General features: G+C 47.4%; 1 protein-coding gene across 1 annotated transcript in view; it reads left to right on the top strand.

Annotated features, from left to right (window-relative positions):
- Nucleotides 1-2,410: 2,410 nt before the first annotated feature.
- FANCA (FA complementation group A) overlaps nt 2,411-21,787 on the top strand; it is a gene marked incomplete at both ends in the record, with an annotated part of 51,838 nt that continues 32,461 nt past the window's right edge. Inside the window, 15 exons of the mRNA XM_080936727.1 lie at nt 2,411-2,489; nt 2,789-2,898; nt 4,719-4,812; nt 5,508-5,641; nt 5,756-5,851; nt 7,455-7,528; nt 11,320-11,432; nt 12,982-13,064; nt 13,808-13,841; nt 14,330-14,393; nt 14,943-15,055; nt 15,669-15,745; nt 16,062-16,203; nt 16,490-16,623; nt 21,640-21,750. Coding sequence (XP_080792853.1) covers nt 2,411-2,489; nt 2,789-2,898; nt 4,719-4,812; nt 5,508-5,641; nt 5,756-5,851; nt 7,455-7,528; nt 11,320-11,432; nt 12,982-13,064; nt 13,808-13,841; nt 14,330-14,393; nt 14,943-15,055; nt 15,669-15,745; nt 16,062-16,203; nt 16,490-16,623; nt 21,640-21,750 — 1,458 coding nt within the window. The remainder of the gene's footprint in view (nt 2,490-2,788; nt 2,899-4,718; nt 4,813-5,507; nt 5,642-5,755; nt 5,852-7,454; nt 7,529-11,319; nt 11,433-12,981; nt 13,065-13,807; nt 13,842-14,329; nt 14,394-14,942; nt 15,056-15,668; nt 15,746-16,061; nt 16,204-16,489; nt 16,624-21,639; nt 21,751-21,787) is intronic.

Below are 21,787 nucleotides of genomic sequence, written 5' to 3'. Positions count from 1 at the left end.
ATCAAAGTACATTCCATACTGATGTCATTGAGTAACTTTTCACCATGGTGACACCCAGGATGATACAGAAGCGGTGGTGGAAGTTTCCTGAAGTTGCCAAAATACATGACCACAAATGAGAACATAAATTCACTTGGTTTTGTTCTTTGTTTGCTGAGACAGGGTTTTACTAACATCTCTGGCTGGCCTGGAACTTGCTATGTAGAACCTCAGACTCGCAGAGATCCGATCCACCAGCACCAGCCTCTGCTTCTTTGACTAAAGGTGTGTGGTTACCATCTACTCAGAAACCCGGTCTTACGGTTCTGGAGGCCAGAAGCCAAAGTGTGGATGGGCTGGGGCTCCCCCGAGGCACCAGACTTCCTCACTCCAGTGTATTCTCCTTTCCCCCAACTCTCTGTTCTTTTAGATGGTCTCATACAGTAATTCAGACTGTCCTGGAACTCATGGCAATCCTCCTGCCTCAGCTTTCCAATTGCTGAGATTACAGGTACAAGCTACATCTGGTCTTAAATGTATCTTCATGTCCTTGTCTCTTCCATTCCTTCTTCTATCTCCTGACACTTGTCTTTGGATTTAGGAGTCTCTTAGACAATCCAGGATGCTCTAGAGAACCTTTGCTATATTTATATAACAAACAGCAACGGTGCTGTTAAGTAGTGGGAATCATCAGAGAACCATAAGAAATTAATGTGGGTGAATGCTACATTCATAATGTAGAAGATATTTATGCCCGTGGATAAAACAGGCAGGTTATTTATTAGTGTGTGTATTCTACTTACATACACGTGAATGCTTGTGTGTGCATGTGTGTAGAGTGCAGAGGCCAACGTTGGGGTCAGTTTCCACCTCAGCTGCTCTGTTTTTGAAATGGGAGTCTTGCAATATTGCTAGATGTCCTAGGCTATCCCAAACTCCTAGGCAGAAATGATCCTCTTGCCTTAGTTTCCCGTAGGCTGGCCAAGGACATCATCTTTTTCATATGGAGGGAAATGGCCCTTTATGTGTTGAAATAAAAGATTGTATTTTTCCAGGCAGTGATGGTACATGCCTTTAATTCTGGCCCTCTCGCCCTCAGAAGGAAGAGGTAGCATATCTCCGAGTTTGCCAGAGTGAGTTCCTGGACAGCCGGGGTTACACAGAGACACTATTCATTAAAATAAAATTAAATAAAAAATCAGCAGGCGGGGAAACAGTGAGAGTGGGTAGGACTTGTGTTGGAGCAGAGTCCTCCTTGTGGGCAATGATGGAAGTGCAGCCAAATGTTCTGATGGGCAGAGAGCAGCTCTGATGCTCCTCTCGGACCGCACTTCTGAGAAGCTCCCTGACCTGGGAAGCGTCCTGGCCACAGTGATAATTTTTGTTGAAATGTTTTAATTGGTTCTCTTCAGTTTTATATCTTTCGAGCTAAGTGTTCTTTATGACCTGTAAAGTGGCTTTTTGGCTCTCCACACGACTGTAGCACCTCTAGGTCAAGGAGGCAGATAAACCTGACTCTGGGAAAACTTTGCTCAGTCTTTGTCCGCTCTACTCTGGCTCTGATAATGGTTCCTCCAGCTGCTAATTTCGGGCTGGGTGAATTTTAATCACAACCTGGCTATTATGGCCGGCTAAGCCTGTCTCCAATGTCGTGTCTTCCCCTAAGAGGCTGTGTGTATGCCTGGGATAATGATGAAAATCAGGCACAGTTACTGCACGGCAGATACCGACCTCGTTCCTTTTGTTTGTTTGTTTGAGACAAGGTTTCTCTGGGTAGCCGTGGCTGCCCTGAACAGTCTGTACAACAGGTTGGCCTCGAACTCAGAGATCCACCTGCCTCTGCCTCCCGAGTGCTGGGATCACAGCATGGCCCCGCACATCAGGTGGACTTTATCAAGGAAGAAACAGGAATGGTAGCGTTTCGTGGCTGTTTTTCCTTCCTGAGTACTTTGAACGCTTAGCCGGGAGGGATAGAAACTCTATTCTTCCCCAACCTCTGAAAGTCACACCCCAGCACCAAAACTCCTTTGGCCAATTTTCCTCCAGTAAGAGCCAAATAAGCACATCAGAATATTAGGGATCGACTTTGTGTGCTTTTGAGCAAAGCAGGTAAAAAGAGGCTTTTACCATCAACCGGGTCCGGTTTGTCACGTGATCTCCCCAGCCCACGCTTTGGGCCATTCGCAATTCTGTTTTTCCCTAGTTGGTGTGAGGTGGTGTACGGTGTATTGCACCAAGGCCGTTACCAGATTGTCTAGCCCGCCACCCGGACGCGGCCAGACTCGGGAACTAGTGCCACAACCAAGATGGCCGCAGAGCAAGGGTCGGCCCTCGGGGTGTGGTCAAGCGTCCTCCCAGCCAATGAGCGCCAGCGCCTGGCCGCCGCCAATCGGAAGGCAGCGCGGGCTGCAGAGCCGGAGTTCCAGACGCTATGCCGGGCTCGCCGGCCAGGGGTGCAGCGATGGGCGGTGGGCCCCGGGTCCTCCGAAAAACTTGGACCGAGCTGCTGGGTAGGTCTTGCCACCACTACCTTCCGACCCTAACCAGAGCCCACTGCGGCCCCTCCATTCTTCGGGGCGTAGGTTCAGATCCCAGCGAGCTGCAGCCCCGCGAGTCAGCAGTCCTGGGCCGCTGGTCCTCATAGAGCCACGGGCCCCAGGCTTTCTGGTCCCAGCTGCAGCAGCAGATGACTGTCCGGATCTTGGGCGATATCTCTTTGGACCTCCGCGGAGCATGTCACCCTGTGTACGTTGTGCTATAATTTTTTGAGCAGATCTTTCCTTTTCTTTTTTTCTTTTTATCTCTTTAGCGGGCAGAGTCAAGAAGCAAAAATATGATCCTGAAAGGGAAAAGAAGTTAAAGGATTCCGCTCTGAAACTCCTGAGTTACCACCAAAACATGCATGACCTTTTGCTAGAGGTAAGAGGAGGTTGACCTGGCTGAGCAGGTAGGGTGTTTGGAGCCAAGCCAGATCATAATCTTTTTAATGTCCTTCTAAGCCTGTGTACCTGGTGAATAACCAGGTGGGAAGAGAGCTGAGTGTGGTTTATTAGTTTGTCTTTGGAGATGAAAGTAGGTGGGTAGTAAATGTACTAATTATTTTTTAAAATATTTTTAAAGTTTTTTTTTTTCTGTGAAAACTGTAGCTGTTTTCAGACTCACCAGAAGAAGGCATCCAATCCATTACAGATGGTTGTGAGCCACCCTGTGGTTGCTGGGATTTGAACTCAGGACCTGTGGAAGAGCAGTCAGTGCTCTTAACCACTGAGCCATCTCTCCAGCCCAAATTTACTAATTCTTGAAAGGCTTTTGTGAATTCACAAAATTTTGGAAAAAGTACTGGAGGGGGTGGAAAGGTGGTTCTGTTTTGTTTTATTTTTATGTGTATGAGTGTTTTGCCTGCAAGTATGTAATGCATCACATGTGTGCCCGGAGCCTACAGAAATCAGAAGAGGGCATCAAATCCCCTGGGACTGGAGTTAATGGATAGTTGTGAGCCTCCATGTGGTTGCTGGGATTTGAACTCAGGACCTGTGGAAGAGCAGTCAGTGCTCTTAACCACTGAGCCTCTCTCCAGGTCTAACATATCCTGTCATGTCATCTTAAGAGGATCTGAAGTAAGTTCCCAGAGCCTGTGTCAGGTGGCTCAGAGTCATCTGTAACTAGTTCCAGGGGACCTGCCACCCTTTCTGAACTCTGAACTGCACAGACTGGAATCGAGCATGTACACTGTGGTAGTTTTAAGCCAGCTCAATACAAGCTAAGAATAATTTGGGAAGAGCGCATCTCCATTTGAAACCCGCCCCCCCCACCTCACTCATACTGGCCTGTGGGCAAGCCTGTGCTACATTTTCTTGATTAATGATTGATGGGGGAGGGTCCAGCACATTGGGGTGGTGCCTCTCCTGGGCTGGTGGTCCTGGGATTTGTAAGAAAGCAGGCTGAACAAGCCATGGTGAGCCAGCCAGTAAGCAGCCTGGCCACTCCATCAATTCTTGCCTCCAGGTTCCTGTCTCAGGTTCCTGTCCTGCCTTCCCTGGATGATGGACTAGTTATATATGTTGTTCATATATAACTTCACTCTTTGTTGTATTATCTGGTTTGTTTGCTTTTGGACAGGGTTTCTCTGTGTAGCTCTGGCTGTCCTGGAGCTCACTCTGTAGACCAGGCTGGCCTTGAACTCAGCGATCCTCCTGTCTCTGTCTCCAGTGCCCAGCAAGATAGAATACGAGTTATAAGTCGAAATAAGCTTCCCAGGTTGATTTTGGTCATGGTGTTTTTATCACAGCAATAGAAATTCTAAAACACACACACACACACTCTCTCTCTCTCAAATACACACACTCTTTCTCTCTCTCAAATACACACACTCTTTCTCTCTCTCTCTCAAACACACACACACACACTCTTTTCTCTCTCAAACACACACACACTCTCTCTCTTTCTCAAACACACACACACACTCTCTCTCTCTCAAACACACACTTTCTCTCTTTTTCTCTCAAACACACACAGACACACACTCTATCTCTTTCAAACATACACACACTCTCTTTCTCTCTCTGAAACACACACACACACTCTTTCTCTCTCAAACACACACACATACACAAGATGAAATTAAAAACTAAACAAAACCAAAATTAGCAACCAGTAAACCAAAGCAAATAAAACTTGACTACTATGCGAGCTCACCCCGCTTGGGCCTTCAGATTGATTCCTACTGTTTCGGTTTGTAGGTGGAAGAGCCACAGCCTAAAAAGTTTCGTCTCAGCGAGCTGATGGACTGTGCCAGCATCGAGGCTCCCTTCGACCGATCCACCTCCTTCATCCGTGAGTTGTCACTGTGCTTTTCAACTCGCTGACTTCGAAAAAGGTTAAGAAAAAGTCATGGGGGCTAGAGAGATGGCTCAGTGGTTAAGGGCACTGACTGCTCTTTCAGGGGGTCTGAGTTCAAATCCTAGCAACCATATGGTGGCTCACAACCATCTGTAATAGAGTCTGATGCCCTCTTCTGGTGTGTCTGAAGAAAGCTACCGTATACTATAACACACCTAATAGCACACTAGGAAGTCTGATGAGCTCCTTTATAAGGATGATAAAGTTCCCTCTGTATGTTGTAATGGAGTGCATCTGCCGTGGTACAAGATTCATGCATATGTGTGTATTTTGAGTTCAGAGTGTCCATTAAATCATCTTTTTTTTTTTTTTTAAAGATTTATTTATTTATTAGATATAAGTACACTGTAGCTGTCTTCAGACACATCAGATCCCATTACAGATGGTTGTGAGCCACCGTGTGGTTGATGGGATTTGAACTCAGGACCTCTGGAAGAACAGTCAGTGCTCTAACCACTGAGCCATCTCTCCAGCCCTGAAATTATCTTTGTTTTGTGTCTCCTGTGTTTCCTTTCTGTCTATCCTTTTCCTACCACGATGCCACACTGAATAAGAAACATTTTTCATCTCCCAGCTTCTGAAGGTTTCTCGGTTCTTAGGGGGAAATCATGGCTTTGTTTTGTTTTCAGGCTCTGCTTTTCGGGATCAAGCCTCGAGGCTGGGAGTTTCTGTGGGGGTGCTGTCTGCCAGAGTGTTCGCTCGCAGTGTGCAGCAGGTCTGCGTGGAGCCCAGCCACCCTGTGCTGCTCAGCCCGGAACTAAGCGTGAGAAGCCGGCCCCTTGACTGTGACCTGTCCGTTTTAGGCTGTTTGGGAAAATGTTGCTTTAATACCTTTTTTAGATAATTTACCTTTTTAAAAAAAATCACGTCTTTTTAGAAGAAACTGTCTTCCTCACTGGTGACTGCTCGGCATTTGCTGGCACACGGCATGTTCTCCCGTCTCACCTGCTGTCAAGAGTTATGGAAAGCGCAGGTAAGTTTGAAGTTCTCTTGCTTAGGATTTTTAAAGGTGATGGTTTGGGTCTGTGATTTTTCTTAGGAATTTGGCCAAACGTCTCATCAATTACAGAGCTTGATGGCTGTATCACACCATCTGTGATGGCATCTGATGCCCTTTTCTGTCGTGTCTGAAGATGTGTCACATACATAAAATCTTAAAAAAAATATATGGAGCTTGACGAGGAGGTCCTTGGGGCTCCCGAGGGTAGAAGAAGCACTGTAGTGTTGTATGTCCATCCCATCATTGGCAGTGTTTAGTAGGACCGGGTACCTAGAGGCCTGTAGTTCTAGCACTTGAAAGATGGAGGCAGAAAGGTCTCCAGGTTCAGAGTCAGCCTGGTGCACTCACAGAGTTCCAGGCCAGACAGAGCCACAGAGTGAGACCCCTCTGTCTGCAAAAAGATAAAGTCAAGCACACAATAGAAGCACAGTCCTCTGACTTCCTGGTGTGCTGTTAGGAAGGCTCTTATGGAGTAAGTGGATTATTAAAACATAATCTTAAACCCATATTAATAAGGGCTAGCTCACGTGGTCAGGTGTTTACATAGCATGCTTGTAAACTGAATTAGACCCTCAGCTCCTCATAAACTGCGCACAGTGGTGTGTGTGTGTGTGTGTGTGTGTGTGTGTGTGTGTGTGTGTGTGTGTAACCCTAGTGCTTAGGAGGTAGAGGCAGAAGGATCAGAAGTTCAAGGTCATCCTTTACTGCATAGTAAACTCCAGACCAGCCTGGACTACACAAGACTCAAAAAAACAAAATGTCCTGGCTGGTTCTGTGTCAACTTGACACAAGCTGGAGTTATCACAGAGAAAGGAGCCTCAGTTGAGGAAATGCCTCCATGAGATCCAGCTGTAAGGCATTTTCTCAACTAGTGATCAAGGGGGGAGGGCCCAGCCCACTGTGGGTGGAGCCATCCCTGGCCCAGCCCATTGTGGGTGGAGCCATCCCTGGGCTGGTAGACCTGGGTTCTATAAGAAAGCAGGCTGAGCAAGCCAGGGGAAGCAAGCCAGTAAGTGACATTCCTCCATGGCCTCTGCATCGGCTCCTGCTTCCTGACCTGCTTGGGTTCCAGTCCTGACCACCTTTGGTGGTGAACAGCAGTGTGGAAGTGTAAGCTGAATAAACCCTTTCCTCCCCAACTGCTTCTTGGTCATGATGTTTTGTGCAGGAATATAAACCCTGACCAAGACACAAAACAAACTATATTAGTAAGCTATATTTGAAACATTAATATTTAAATTCTTTATTGTGCACTTATGTATGATACATGTATGTACGAGTATGTTTTTGAGCCATGGCATGTGAGTGGAGATCACGGGACAGTCTCCAGGCAGTAGTTCAGAATGTAAAGGCCACAGAGTGTAGAAGAAAGGATTGGAAAGGACTTAACCGGAGACTCCTGGGAGGTCAGAGCTGTCACAGACTGCGGAGGAAAAGCCATGCAGAACAGAAAGGGACATGAGTGCTGTGTGGCGTGAGCCCCTTGGGCCATGCTGTGACACTTTCTCTGGGCAGATGACGTAGGCTGGACACTGGGCTGCAGCACAGGCTGAGATGATGCTGTTGTGTTTTTCAGGATTCTTTGTTGTTTGAGGCTGTGTGGTGTCTTCACACACATGGTGTTGTGAGCCTACAAGAGCTACTGCGAAGGTACTTGACCAGTCATTCTGTGTCACGTAACGTGATTTGGCCTTTCTTCATCCAACAGCTGAGTTTCTGAGCGTCTCTAAAAACTATTTATGTATCCACTGTGGTGTGGGAGGTGTGTGGAGCTCAGAGAAATAGCCAGTTTTTCTCTTCCTGCCTGACTGTACGCATCCCTTATCTTACGAGGACATTTACTGGTTTTAAAGTGCCCTTGTTCGTGTTTTCTTTGTACATGTCTCGTGATGCTGATTTTTATGCATATATGTAAATGTACATGCTTGTGTGTGTATGTGCATAAGTATCACATGCTTGTGTGTGTATGTGCATAAGTATCACATGCTTGTGTGTGTATGTGCATAAGTATCACATGCTTGTGTGTGTCTGTGCATAAGTATCACATGCTTGTGTGTGTTTGTGCATAAGTATGCACATGCTTGCAGAAGCCAGAGGTTACTGTTGTGTGTCTTCCACAGTCATTTTCCACTTACTTTTGACACAAGGTCTCACAGATTCAGAGCTTGCCAATCTGGCTAGACTTGCTAGCCAATAAGCCCCAGGGATCCTGTCTCTGTCTTCCTAGCCCTGGGCACAGGGAACAATTCACTGACTGAACCAGTTTCTCAGCCACTCTCATGATGATTGCTTATAAAAAAGCACTTTGCGGGGCACAGTCGGGTAGTTCTCTGAGTTCAAGGCTAGCCTGAACTATGTAGTGAGTTCTAGGCTAGCCTGGGCTATATAGTGTGACTGTCTCATACAAAATAAAAACCAAACAACAGCAACAAAAACTGAGAAAAGACGGACTTAGGCTTAGAGGCTCGCACCGAGTACACGAAGCCCGAGTTCAGTCGCCAGCGTTTCATGGATCAGCACAGCTCAGTCTTAGTATCCCCGATCTCAGGAGGGAGGGCAAAGAGGATCACAAGTTCAAGGTCTGGGCTGGAGAGTTGCTCTTTTAGAGGACCTAGTTTTGGTTTCCAGCATCCACACACAGGGTAGATTCGTGTCTTCATCCCAGGAGATCTGACTTCTGCAGGCAGTACACACACTCAGTACAGGGACATAAAAGTACTCCTGCACATAAACAGAACACAAAAGCTAACCACGGTATGTGAAATGCATGTAACTATTTCTTTCTTTGTGAAATCACCTTGGGAGTCAGACTTCATTTGCGTGAGGATATGACTGTGCCCAAACACTTGTCTGGGAGTCAGTCGGCAACGTGTGGGAATCAGTGACTCCCTTGGATGGGACTTAGGTTGTCAGGCTAGGTGGCAAGTATCTTTACATTAGTTGCCAGCCCAGAAAAGGAACCTTTATTTATCTAAGATTTATTTATCTCATGTATGTGAGTACATTGTCACTGTCTCCAGACACACCAAAAGAGGGCATCAGATCCCATTACAGATGGTTGTGAGCCACCATGTGGTTGCTGGGAATTGAAATCAGGACCTCTGGAAAAGCAGTCGGTGCTCTTAACCACTGAACCATCTCTCCAGCCTCAGAAAGGAACTTTTATAACAAAGAGTAGCCTGATAAAATAGAATAGTACACAAGATGGCAAAATCAAAAATTTGGAAGGAGGGGAGCAGACGGAGCAGTAAGAGGTTTAAGAGACCGCTGGGCCGCCAGTGTGGATGAAGACAGCCAATCATGGGGATGATCAACTACTCACTGAGGCTCAAGCATTGGATGTGCTCATATCTCAGGAGGCTGGATGAAAAGGCGTCTCCGAGAGGCCTGTAAAGTCCTGCCACGAAGTTTGGGGTCTCAGCCTGTCTAGTCCATCAGAGGAAGGCTGCAGGCTGTGCTTCCTGAGGTCTAGCTCCGGACATCAAGCATAGTTAAAAATGCCATCTTGAAACCAGGCCATGCTGCGAACCAGTTCCCATAAGTTCCAAAAAAATATTAAAAAGGCTTGGGTGCATCAGAGAAAGAAATGAAAATGGAGGCGGTGGTGACACATGCCGTCGATCTTAGCACCTGAGACATGAGCTTGAGGCCAGCCTGGTCTACAAAGCAAGTTCTAGGACACCCAAGACTACAACAGAGAAATCTTGTCTCCAAAAACAAAAGAGGGAATCTCAGACAGTTGTTTTTATAATCTTGGAGGAGGAAGACCTAAATATGATAAACCTTAGAAAGAATTAATAAACTAATTACACAGAGAGCACATTTCCTAATCACCAGGACACCAACATCTACAACACAAAAGGGGACAGAATCCAAGGGGAAAAGCACATATTGATAATAATTGGTAGACGTGTGGATTCCTCATGGTACTGTATAGTTAGATCAGCAGCGCAAAGCTAGGTATGATGGCTTTGTCCCTTTGATATCAGCACCCAGGAGGAACAGGCAGGGATTTCTGTGAGTTTAAGGCTAGCTTAGTCTATGTAGAGAGTGCCAAGCTAGCCAGGGTGGCATAGTGAAACCCCGCTTAAGAAAAATGTAACAGTGCATAGGTCATTCTAACACGGCTAAGTTCTGTAGCCAGTCACCCCGGGATACCCTGCCAGGGAGGGCACATGTGGGCACATGAACAGAGGTTGGGGGTTGTAGCTTGGTTGGCAAAGTACTTGTCTACCGTGCTCAAAGCCCCAGATGCAGTTCCTAGCACCACCAGATGCGGTATACACCTCTAATCCTGGTAGTGGGGGTTTGGAAGCAGAAAGATCAGCCAGCCTCAGTTACATAGTGCACACATGCACACATGCAGACTGGGCTGTGTAAGACCCTCTTACAGAAAGAAAGGAGACCAAAACAAAATCAAGTACACAGAATTTCAGAAACAGAACAGAAAGCATAGTTCATAAAAATAGTTGGGATAAATCTTAAAGGGTTGAAATAATTCAAAATAGGCTCTCTGCTTCCAAACAGTTTTTGTTTGGTTTTGGTTTCGGGTTTTTTTTTTTTTTTTTGGTCTTTTTTGGGGGGTGGGGAAGGGTTGTCAGTAGTTCACACAAAACCTGATAGTGATCATTTTGTTATCACTGTATGAGATATACTTATTTTTTTCCTGTGTCTATGTGTGTAAGCCTGCGTGTATGTTTGTGTACCAGATGCACAGACAGACATACAGGAAGTGGCCAGAAAAGGGCCTGATCTGAGGTCTGGGAGCTGGAGCTGGCATACGGGGGGCTGGAATCAAACCTGGGTCCTCTGCAAGAGTGGCAAGTGCTTTAACCTTGGAGCCATCTCTCTATCCCAATCGTTTTTAAAGAGTTCCACTAACTAACCCTGGCTGTCCTGGAACTCATGGTTAGAATAGGACTGGGCACAAGCTCACAGAGAGCCATCCACCTGCCTCTGCCTCCCCAGTGCTGGGATTAAAGGCATGTACCACCATACCCAGTTCATTAGTAAACATGCTTTGAAAAAAGATTTACTTATTAGTAAATAGAGTTCTGCCTGCATGTACACCTGCACACCAGAAAAGGATGTCGGATCCCACCACAGATGGCTGTGAGCCACCATGTGGTTGCTGGGAATTGAACTCAGGACCTCTGGAAGAGCAGTCAGTGCTCTTAACCACTGAGCCATCTCTCCAGGCCCCTTATTATTAAACTTTTGAAAATTATTATTATTATTATTATTATTATTATTATTATTATTTGCCTTAGCAGCAGCCAGGCAGGTGCCCTGTACCTGCCCAGTTTGCCTTTGAGACAGGATTTGGCAGCTGCTTCTTAGCAGCCAGTGCTTCCTAGTTAAGTGACTGTTGCAATAAAGAGACAAATGAAATTCTGAGGGTAGTGGGGTGGGGGTCCAACCTGTGTTCTCTGTGTCCTCAGCCATCCCGACACGGAAGCCATGACCATGTGGCTCTTCAGGAACCTACGCTTTCTGTGTGAGCACATAGGAGCTTCCAGCCCATCCTCTGATGCTGTGGAAGCTATGCTTTCTGGTATGGTCATAGTGGATGGGTTCCTGGGAACAGTTATTCATTTTGATACTGAAAAAGAGAGCCTCCTCTTCATTCCTGTGGGTCTAGTGTGAAATAAACTCACCAGATTAGTCATGGGCCTCTGCTTCTTTCTTCCTTCCTTCCTTCCTTCCTTCCTTCCTTTTTAAATGTCTAAGTGTTTGTATTTTAAAATTTATTTATTCATTTTATGTATGTGAGTACACAGTAGCTGTCTTCAGACACACCAGAAGAGGTCATTGGATCCCATGACAGATGGTTGTGAGCCACCGTGTGGTTGCTGGGACTTGAACTCAGGACCTCTGGAAGAGCAGTCAGTGCTTCTAACCTCTGAGCCATCTCTCCAGCTCACCTCTGTTTTGTTGAATGCTTTATTGAATGGAATCCTAGTAGGAGTGTTTGTGGCACCATTGGGTTGTCCCTTGGGTGGCCCCAGCTTTCTTTGTCATCTGAGCTGTGTCCTGCAGTGCTAGTTGTAACTGAGAGGTGACTCCAAAGGTGAGGAGCACGTGCTCCCTCCAGGCAGCTCAAAGATTCCTTGTTCTGATTTTGAGACAGGGTCTTACCCCGGAACTCTAGCTGGCCTGGAACTTGTGTGGAACAGGCTGGACTAAAACTCAGGAGCTCTGCCTGCCTCTGCTTCTCTTGAATGCTGGATTGATGGCGCGTGTCGCCGCAGTAGGTCACGTGTATTTTTGGGGAATGATTTTACTCTGTAGCCCAGGCCGGCCTTTCACATTTATGGCAACCTTGCCTCAGCCTCCCCAAAGCTGGAATTACAGTTGTTTAACCATCATGCCTGGCAAAAAGGTGGTACATTTCTTAGTTTGCAAAGATGCTTTTGCAGTGGTATGAACGGCTTCTATTTCCAGTAATCTACCCTAGACAAGTAAAATCTTAAATCAGAGGTAAGACAGGAAACCTCAGTTCCGGGCTTCCTTAGTCTAGTCTTTAAAATCTTGAGGGAGCCAGATGTGGATCAGCCAGATGTGGATCAGCCAGATGTGGATCAGCCAGATGTGGATCAGCCAGATGTGGATCAGCCAGATGTGCTGGCTCATTCCCTTCGCCCCAGCACTCCAGAAGCAGAGGCAGGCAGATCTCTACGAATCTGGGGCCAGCACGGCTACGTAGTGAGAGCCTCTCTCAGCCCCACCCCAAATCTGAAATATGAAGGAGTTTGTTCCCGTTCCTCAGAATGTGGTGCTTCCTTTGGGTGGTACAGACATGTAATCCTGGCTCACTGGGCAGAGACTGAAGCTGACGTGGGCAATTGAGCAAGATGCCAGTCTCAAAGCAAAAAAAAAAAAAAAAAAAAAAGTAGAACTAAAATCTCAGAAGTCTTTACCATACTTGACTTCTTTAGGTCGTTGGATAAACGCTTGTGTCCCAGTCAGGCAGACAGTGGCAGGCGTGGGGGTTTACTTCAGCCGCCTGTGCACACGTGCGCTCCCGGAGTCGGGTCAGCATGAGCCACTGCTCTTTGGAAACCATGATGCATACAATTGACTCTGAATATTTTATCTTTCAGGCCTTGTGCAACTGTTAATTTCATGGGGATTTCAGGGAAGCTCAGACCCGAGAAAACTCGTAGAGCCTGAAAAGATGCCTCAGGTAGGAAGGACAAGTAAAGGCTTTTTTTAAAAAGACAATCTCACATAGGCAAGGATGGTCTTGATTTCTCTTTGTCTCTCCGTGTAGCCCTGGCTGTGTTAGAACTCACTCAGTAGACCAGGCTGACCTTGAACTTAGAGATTTGCCTGCTTCTGCCTCCCTAGTGCTGGCATTAAAGACATGCACCACCATGCATGGCTTGACCTTGAATCTCTAATCCTGATTCCACCTCTAAGTGTTTCTTTCTTTCTTTTAAAATATTTATTTATTATATATGAGTACACTGTGGCTGTCTTCAGACACACCAGAAGAGGGCATCAGATCCCATTACAGATGGTTGTGAGCCACCATGTGGTTGCTGGGATTTGAACTCAGGACCTGTGAAAGAGCAGCCAGTGCTCTTAACCACTGAGCCATCTCTCCAGCCCCTCCACCTCCTAAGTGTGTTGGGATTATAACTGTGGACCATCTACCACTCTTAAGTTTATGATGTGCTAGGGACCAAACCAAAGGCTTAACCTCTCTGTAAAGTTAATCTACCTATATGCCTGCTTACATCCACCCCCACGCTTTCTGCGCCCCCCCCCCCCACACAGCAGAACTTACGTGGATTTATTAAGGAAGTGAGAAAGCTCCCAAGAGTGAGGCAGTTTCTTCTTTGCCTCAGCATCTCAAGGTGTTCTGCATATTGTCAGCCTGTGACCGCCTGAGAGCCACTGACCGACTTTCTGTTCTGTTGACAGGTTGCTGTTGATGTCCTGCAGAGGATGCTGGCTTGTAAGCTGCTTGTCCTGAGTCTCAGGATATAAGTGACTCATCTCATTTCTTTACTATGGCTTCTAGCAGATGTGTGCGTGTGTGTATGTGTGTATACATACATACATACATACATCTCTATGCACAGAGGCCGGACAATGATGTTGCTTCCCCTGTAAGACAGTTATAAACTGCCAGGCAGGTGCTGGGGATTGAACCTGGGTTGTCTGAAGAGCACCTGGATGTCCTGGAACTCAGTCTGTAGACCAGGCTGGCCTTAAACTCAGAGATCTGCCTACCTCAGCCTCAGAGTGCTGGGAGTAAAGACAGAGGCAGAGCACCAACCTTGCACATTCAGTCCTAGCCCCCCAGAATGTCCGGAGTGATACAGCGCCACCAGCTCAGTACAGCACTCCCAGTTCTGCGAGCTCTCCTTGACTTTACAGCGAGCAGATCCCAGTGCTCTCCCGGGACTGATCTTTATTTTCCAACCTGTGTTCTGTTGACAGTTTCACTTGATACCCTGGATGCCAATCCGCAGAAGACTTTGGATTACCAGGCAGTGAGTGGCTGGTATGTCTGGGAGGCCTGCTGTTCCTGTGAAAGACGTTCTTGCCTCTCTAGGAAGCATGGCTTCTAAAACATTTGGGTGGTAGCAGTGACCGGCTGGGTACTCTCTGCTGGTTGGTGACTTCTGGGACGATTGTTGCTAAAGCCCAGGAGGTCACTCCAGCCTTTTCTGAGGTGGGGTGAGAGCTCTTTCCTATTGTAGAATCCTGTTCAGCCTCCAGATTTCTAGGGTGTGGGACTTCAAAGGTCCTTCAGTCCCACTTTTATGTCCTGTGCGTGCGTGCGTGCGTGCGTGTGTGTGTGTGTGTGTGTGTGTGTGTGTGTGTCCTCCCTCTCACGTGTCTGTCTTCAGCGTTGGTGTGCAACCCCAACCCTCCTAGTGTGTCTAGTCTCCCGACTTCCTCAGACACCTCTTCTCACTTCCCTCTTGATGGAACCACATGTCCCATGATTCACTTGACCCCTGAGGCCCGTAGGGAGAGTGCTTTTCAGGCTTGAAGGAGTGTGAGCCCCATTGGTTCTTAGACGTGGGCACCCCCTTGCTGTTTGCAGGATCACTGTGTACTCTGGACACGCATGCTGTGGTATGATCGCAGAGGACTCTCTGAAGAGCTTCTTCCGTCACACACTAACTCAGATTCTGACTCACAAGCCCGTGCTGAAAGGTAGGCCTCCGCACCGTGGCCGCGGTCTCTAATATACTTTCGGTGGAACTCTCAGCAGAGATAGAGGCCCTTGGGCAGCCTCATGGCTCTGTTGTCTACAGGCCCTTGAGCACTGAGACCTGGGGGTGAAGTGAGATGCTTTAAGGCACCGTGACATCGTGACACTATCCCAGAGTCTGGCATCCTTGTCTGGACCAACATCCCTTTGATTCTTAGGAGTGACCTAGTTAATAAAAGGAGATGGTTGTGGTAACAACACTTGAAAAAAATTAAAACAGTTGATACTGAAACTTTTTAAAAAACAGGGTATTTTTTTTTACTTAACACTCTAGTTTTTTTTTTTTATTAGATACTCTGTATTTACATTTGAGATGTTATCCCTTTACCCCACTCCCCCTTCATTTGCCTTCACAAAGGTGCACTCCCTCCTGATCCCCCTCTCCACCCCATTGCCTTGGCTTTCCCTGCGGTGGGAAAACATGCCCTCTCTGGAACAAATGTCTCTTTTCACATTGAAAAAATGGGGTATTTTGTTTGGTTGGTTAGTTGGGTTTTTTGTTTTGTTTTGTTTTTAGTAAACGCTGACCTGAAGCTTTTTGTCCGTCCTTCCCAGTGTCTGACGCCATCCAAATGCAGAAAGAGTGGAGCTTTGCAAAGACACACCCTCTGCTCACAGATCTGCACTGCAGGGTGAGTGTGGGGTTGATGTGCCCCCTGCAGTGGATCTCAGTCAGACTGGATCAGACCAGCTCTCCCTGGTGAGAGGATTCAGGAGTCCCCAGCAAAACAAGTGTCCTCAGGATTGCAGTTCAGGATCAGGAGAGGGAACTTGTCGCTGGGCAGAACCTTTCCTTCGCAGAATGAGAAATCTCCCAGCCACCGCTGACCACTGCAGAGAGGAGAAATGCGGCGGCCCCTGTCTGCACTTCTCTGGTGCTGGAGCGGATGGGCCCCTGTCTGGCAGTGGTAACTTTGGTTTTGAAAGGAGCTGGGGTTGCTCTTCCAGGTTTTAGTGACACTGGATCCCGAGGAGTCCATTGGCCATTTGCAGGAGGTTCTGGAGGTGCAAGAGGTGAACTGGCAACACGTGCTCTCCTGTGTGTCCACCCTGGTTGTCTGCTTTCCCGAGGCGCAGCAGCTGGTTAAAGGTGTGTGTTCACACTGAGCACGAGTGATTCCCACGCAAATGTGAATTGTATCCCACACAGTAGAGGCTGAGCACGTGACTGACACCTGTCACGCACTAAGAACTTAATTGAACCCTGCCTGTGTGTGTGTCTGTTGATGTGTTACTTCTGTGAGTCGCAGGCAGCTTGTATCCAGCCTGAGGTGACTGTTGCCCTCCGAGAGCCCAGCTCAGATCCTCAGTTACCAGCTAAGCTCTTGTTCTGTGAGTGACCTGCCCTTACCTGCCATTATGTCCTAATCTCACAGACTGGGTGGCCTCTCTGATGGCCCGGGCCTTTGAGAGCTACCACCTCGACAGCATCGTCACCGCCTTCCTGATTGTGCGCCAGGCTACTCTGGAAGGACCCTATGTATTCCCATCCTATGCAGATTGGTTCAAGGTGAGTTACCTGGGGGTGGCTTTTCTGACAGTCTGAGGGCTTTGGTTAGGGGTGCGGGCGCTGCTGGTTAAAGAGATCCGTGTGGCAAAGCTTGGCCAAGGCAGATCCTGACGTGTGTTTCTAGAGGTCAGCTCTGCTCTGCGTCCTCAGGGGTCACCAGTTGGGTGGGAATCTCCTTTTCTGAGACTTTGCTAAGGTGGGAACCTGTTCAGCAGGAGCAGCTTCTTTTTGTTTCAAATGTACTACTTCTCTTCTTCCTGAATGTTCTGAGGCGTGTGCCTTGTCCTTACATAGACCCTATTTATGTCCATCATTTGCTTTTGACTGCAACCCGAGTTTTTGTCTGTGCGGTGCTCCCGAGCCTGAGAGTCATCAGGCTTACCTTGCAAGGGCTCGTGAGAGTACAGATCTCAGGTCATCCTGGGACTGTTGAGTCTCCCAAGGTGAGGTCTGAAGGGAGATCCTTGGCCAGCTGTTGTGAGTGAGTACAGGTTTACACCAGTGGTGTGTGTGTGTGTGTGTGTGTGTGTGTGTGTGTGTGTGTGTGTGTGTATGCACTATGGGTTCCAGGAATCAAACTCAGGATGTAAGGTTTTCACAGTAACACTTTTAGCTGCTAAGGCATCTTGCCAGTCCTAAATTAACTTTCTAAGAAAATTTTAATAACAATAATAGTAATTTTGAGATGGGCCCTCCCTATCTAGCTTTGGCTAGTCTGGAGCTCACTATGAAGACAAGGTCTCATATTCAATTCTAGTCTCAAATTCAGATATCCACTTGCCTCTGCCACCTGAGTGTTGGGAGTATGTGAACCACCAATGCTCCACTTTATATTTTTATTTCTGTGTGTGTGTGAGAGAAGAGCAGGGGGAGGGAAGTGAGAAAGGAAGGAAAGGAGTTTAGTTTTGTTTTTTATTCTTTTGAGACAGGATTTCTTTGTGTAACCTTAGCTGTCCTGGAACTCACTCTGTAGATCAGGCTGAGCTCAACCTCAGAGACCTGAACAGAAAATGTTGATAATCACTGAACTAGCTCCTTAGCCCCTCCTTTTAACCTTTTAATTTAATTTTTTAATGTCTATGAGTGTTTTAGTTGTGTGTGTGTGTGTGTGTGTGTGTCTGTGTGTGTGTGTGTCTGTGTGTGTACCTGAAGAGGGCTTTGGATTCCCTGGAGCCGTGGTGTGGGTTCTGAGAATTGAACCTCTGGAAGAGCAGCTAATGCTTACTCTCTGAGTCATCTCGCCAGCTGGCCCTTCTTAATTTAACTTTTAGAATCAACTTCATCAAGATATAATTTAGGGCTGGGGAGAAGGTTCGGGGGTAAAACACCTGCCATGTAAGCAGGAGGGCCCCACATTCTAAAGGCTCAAAGCCAGCTTAAGACAAAGCAGGACCACCTCCTCTGCTGCATGCCCCTCTAGTCCCGCACTCCTACAGGGAGGTGGGAGCCAGTGACACAATGTCCAGAAGGTCATAGGACTGTTAGCACAGCCTGTGCTGGTGACAAAAGACCCTGTCTCGAGCATGGAACCGATGAACAAAAGTTTTTAAAGATACAGTTTATAACCCAGGTGCAGTGCCCCAAGCCTTTAATCCCAGCACTTGGGAGGAATAGGCAAGCAGACCTCTTAATTTCAAGGGCAGCCTGGTCTATACACTGAGTTCCAGGCCAGGTAGGGCTATATAGTAAGACCCTGTCTAAAAAGGAGGAGGAGGAAGAGGTGGGGAGGAAGAAGTAGAAGAGGAGGAAAGAAAGAGAACTGGTTTATTTTGTCGCCATTTTTAGTTTCGTTCGGCAGGCGGGTACACGTGTAGTACAGCCCACATATTTATTTAATGTATATGAGTACACTGTAGCTGGCTTCAGATACACCAGAAGAGGGCATCAAATCCCATGTGGTTGCTGGGATTTGAACTCAGGACCTCTGGAAGAGCCGTCAAGTGCTCTTAACCCCTGAGCCATCTCTCCAGCCCTCACTGACCCTTTCAAAAGGAGGTATAATTTAAAATTACCCAACTTACCTGCATTGTTGGTTGTAGTTTAGTTGACTGTATTTGTGTATTTTTTAATATTCTTTGTGTGTGTGTGTGTGTGTCTGTTTGTCTGTGTCTAGTTATGCACGCACATAAATGGCAGTCTGATGGAGGCTGGAGAACAGCCCTTAGAAGTCCTCTCCTGTTTACCATCTTGAGGCAGTTAAACCTGGGAGGGAGCAGCCTAAAAATGAGCTGGAGTAAATTCTTACGCAACAGCCAGCTTTATTCAGAGCATCAGACTGTACTCTGAGGGTTAATAAGGTTACCGTGTAGCCACAAGGACAAGCCGCAAACCATGGAGAAGGCAGAGACATGTTTTTCCGAAGGGGAGCAGCGATGGCCAGCCGTGCTGAGTCAGCTGAAGGGAACTCGGTCTGTCTGCTGCTCCTGGAGGGCACGGACGCACATGGATCCGGCCTCAGACAGGTTTCCAGTCCTAGCTGCCACCTGTGTGCTCTCGGGATGTCAGGCCTGTGTACAATGGCCTTACCATTCACTGGGCCATCTTGCTGCCCTGATCTGCAGTTTTGAGTCATAATCAACCATGTTGGGCTCTCGAGCTACGTTTTTTTTTTTTTTTTTTTTAAACTATTAATGCTGAAGAGATGGCTCAGCTGTAAGAACACTGGCTGTTCTTCCAGAAGTCCTGGGTTCAAGTCTCAGCACCCACCTGGTGGCTCACGATCTGTAATGGGGTCTGATGCTCCCTTCTGGTGTGCAGACATATATGCAGACAGAGCACCCTTGTGACATGTCTTTAGTGCCAGCACACAGACGGCAGGAGTGTAGAGCTCTTGAATTTGAGGCTACATAGTGAAGTCCATGTCAGCCAGGAGTGAGAACTTGTCACACACATACACAAGCACAACAAACCAACAAAACGCTACACATTTAAATAGATTAGGTCGTTGCTGGTTTAGCTCAGCAGTATTGTATCGTGTCCTAGTCTTTAATAGATGTGATTTTATTTAGCTTAAAAAATAACTTGTGTTGTGTGCAGGGTTGTTTTTTTCAGCACATATATGTGTACACTGTGATATTTTTTTAAATGATATTTAGAGTATGTCTGTGTGTGTGTGTGTCTGTGTGTGTGTATGTGTGTCTGTGTGTCTGTCTGCATGACTTTTATGTGCACATATGCTTCTAGGATCCCTTAGAAGCCAGAGGCTTTTTTGGGACCCCTAGATACTGGGGTTACAGGTGATCATGAGACACCATGTGTTGCTGGGAACTGAACCCAGGTCATCTGCAAGAGGAGCAAGTGCTGTCAACAGCTGGGCCATCTCTTTAGCTGTCCTGTCCTGGGTGTCAGTGACTTCTGTGACCTCAGATCTAGGTGTGTGTCCCTTTGCTTCTATTCCGCTGCTCAGTTAGAAAGCAGAGCTGGGAGCCAAGTGGTTCTGGGCAGCTGAGTAGACTCTGTCTCAGGCAGGCTGTGGGGTGTTGAGCTGCTCTCCTCGCATTAGCAGACAGTTGGTGTCTCTGACCTCAGAGACTAGCAGGGCAGTGTCAACAATTCACTTTTGGGGTTGTTTGTTTGTTTGGTTGTTTGGTTGGTTTTGGTTTTTTGAAACAAGGTACCTCAGTGTAGCTCTGGCTATCCCGGGAACTCACTCTGTAGACCAGGCTGGCCTCCAGCTCAGGGTTCCACCTCCTGTGGGATTAAAGAGGTGCATTCCCCACTGCCTGGCTGAGTGGTGCTTTAGTATCTGTGCTCTAATGTGCAAAAGAATTGTTTGATCTTGGCGCAATGCGCGTTTCCACAAAACCGCTGCAAAGCTTCAGTTCACTGTGGCCTAGTGTTCGGTCTCAGGTGTGTACTGCCGTCTCAGATGCCAGCACAGCAGATGGGTGTGGTTTAGGGTGGGCTGGGCGGTTCCCACATGCGCACGTTCGTGTATGACCAACAAATTATGATTAATTTGTTCCTGTATCCCTTAGCCCCGTCCTCTCACAGTATCTACAGGTGGCAGGGCTGCCTCAGGCTTGACCCCTGGTCCTTGACTCAGTGTCCGGTTGGGCCTTTTTCCTTGGCTGCCTGCCATGGAGTGACATGTCTGGTTTGGTGGGTTTGGAGACAGAGATAAATGTGTTCAGGAGAGTCTCGGGCCGATGGAGAGTAAGGACATATTTGTTAACAGCCTCTGCACCTGACATTCACAGGATCTCATACTTACTTTTGTTTATTTTTGTTTGTTTTGTTAGTTTCTGAGACAGGGTCTCATGTAGCCCAGGCTGGACTCAGACACACTATACTGTTGAGGGTAAACTTCCATCCTCAGTCCATGTCTCCACTTCCAGAGTGCTGGGGTACAGACTTGGGTTTTGGTTTTGGTTTGTTTGTTTGTTTGTTTGTTTGTTTTTACCACACCTGTTTTTTGCTGGGGGCTGGGGGGCAGAGAGATGGCTCAGTGGTTCAGAGCACTGACTGCTCTTCCAGAGGTCCTGAGTTCAGTTCCCAGCAACCGCATGGTGGCTCACAACTATCTGTAATGGGAGGATCCAGTGCCCTCTGCTGGTGTCTGAAGGAAGCAACAATGTATTCACATACATAAAATAATAAATAAATAAATGTTTTAAAAACCATTGCTCGGGATTAAACTCGGGACATTGTGGGTGCTAGGCAAACACTTTGCTAGCTAGGCTGTATCTGCACTCTCTTTTCGTCAGTGTGGCCTCGAGACAGGGTTTCATGTTTAGTCCAGTCTGGCCTGGAACTCACCAAGCATCCCGATAGCATTCCTCCTGCCTCAGCCTGAGCCACCACATCCCGTCCAGAGATGCTGTCTGCACAGCAATTGTGACATCTTTAGTAAACTTGGCACGTTTTAAAGTCTCTGAACCAAGGTTACTTCTCTTTATTCAGCAGCCATTTTGGATCTGGGCAGATGTAGCCACTGAGCTTCCGCTGGGCATACAGCACACAGTGGGCTCCGCTGACAGTAAGTGGCTCCTGGGGCTCTTGTTCTCTCTTTTCTAGGAGTCCTTTGGGAGCTCACATGGCTACCACAGCTGCAGCAAGAAAACCCTAGTCTTCCTCTTTAAATTCCTGTCTGACCTTGTGCCCTGGGAGGCCCCTCGGCACATGCAGGTAAGGAGCCAACAGCTGCGTCCTAGGGCTATCTGCT

The sequence above is a fragment of the Micromys minutus genome (assembly GCF_963924665.1).
Source record: "Micromys minutus genome assembly, chromosome: 24".
Taxonomy (NCBI): domain Eukaryota; kingdom Metazoa; phylum Chordata; class Mammalia; order Rodentia; family Muridae; genus Micromys; species Micromys minutus.
The sequence above is the reverse complement of the archived record's forward strand: the minus strand, read 5'-3'. Positions and strand labels throughout refer to the sequence as shown.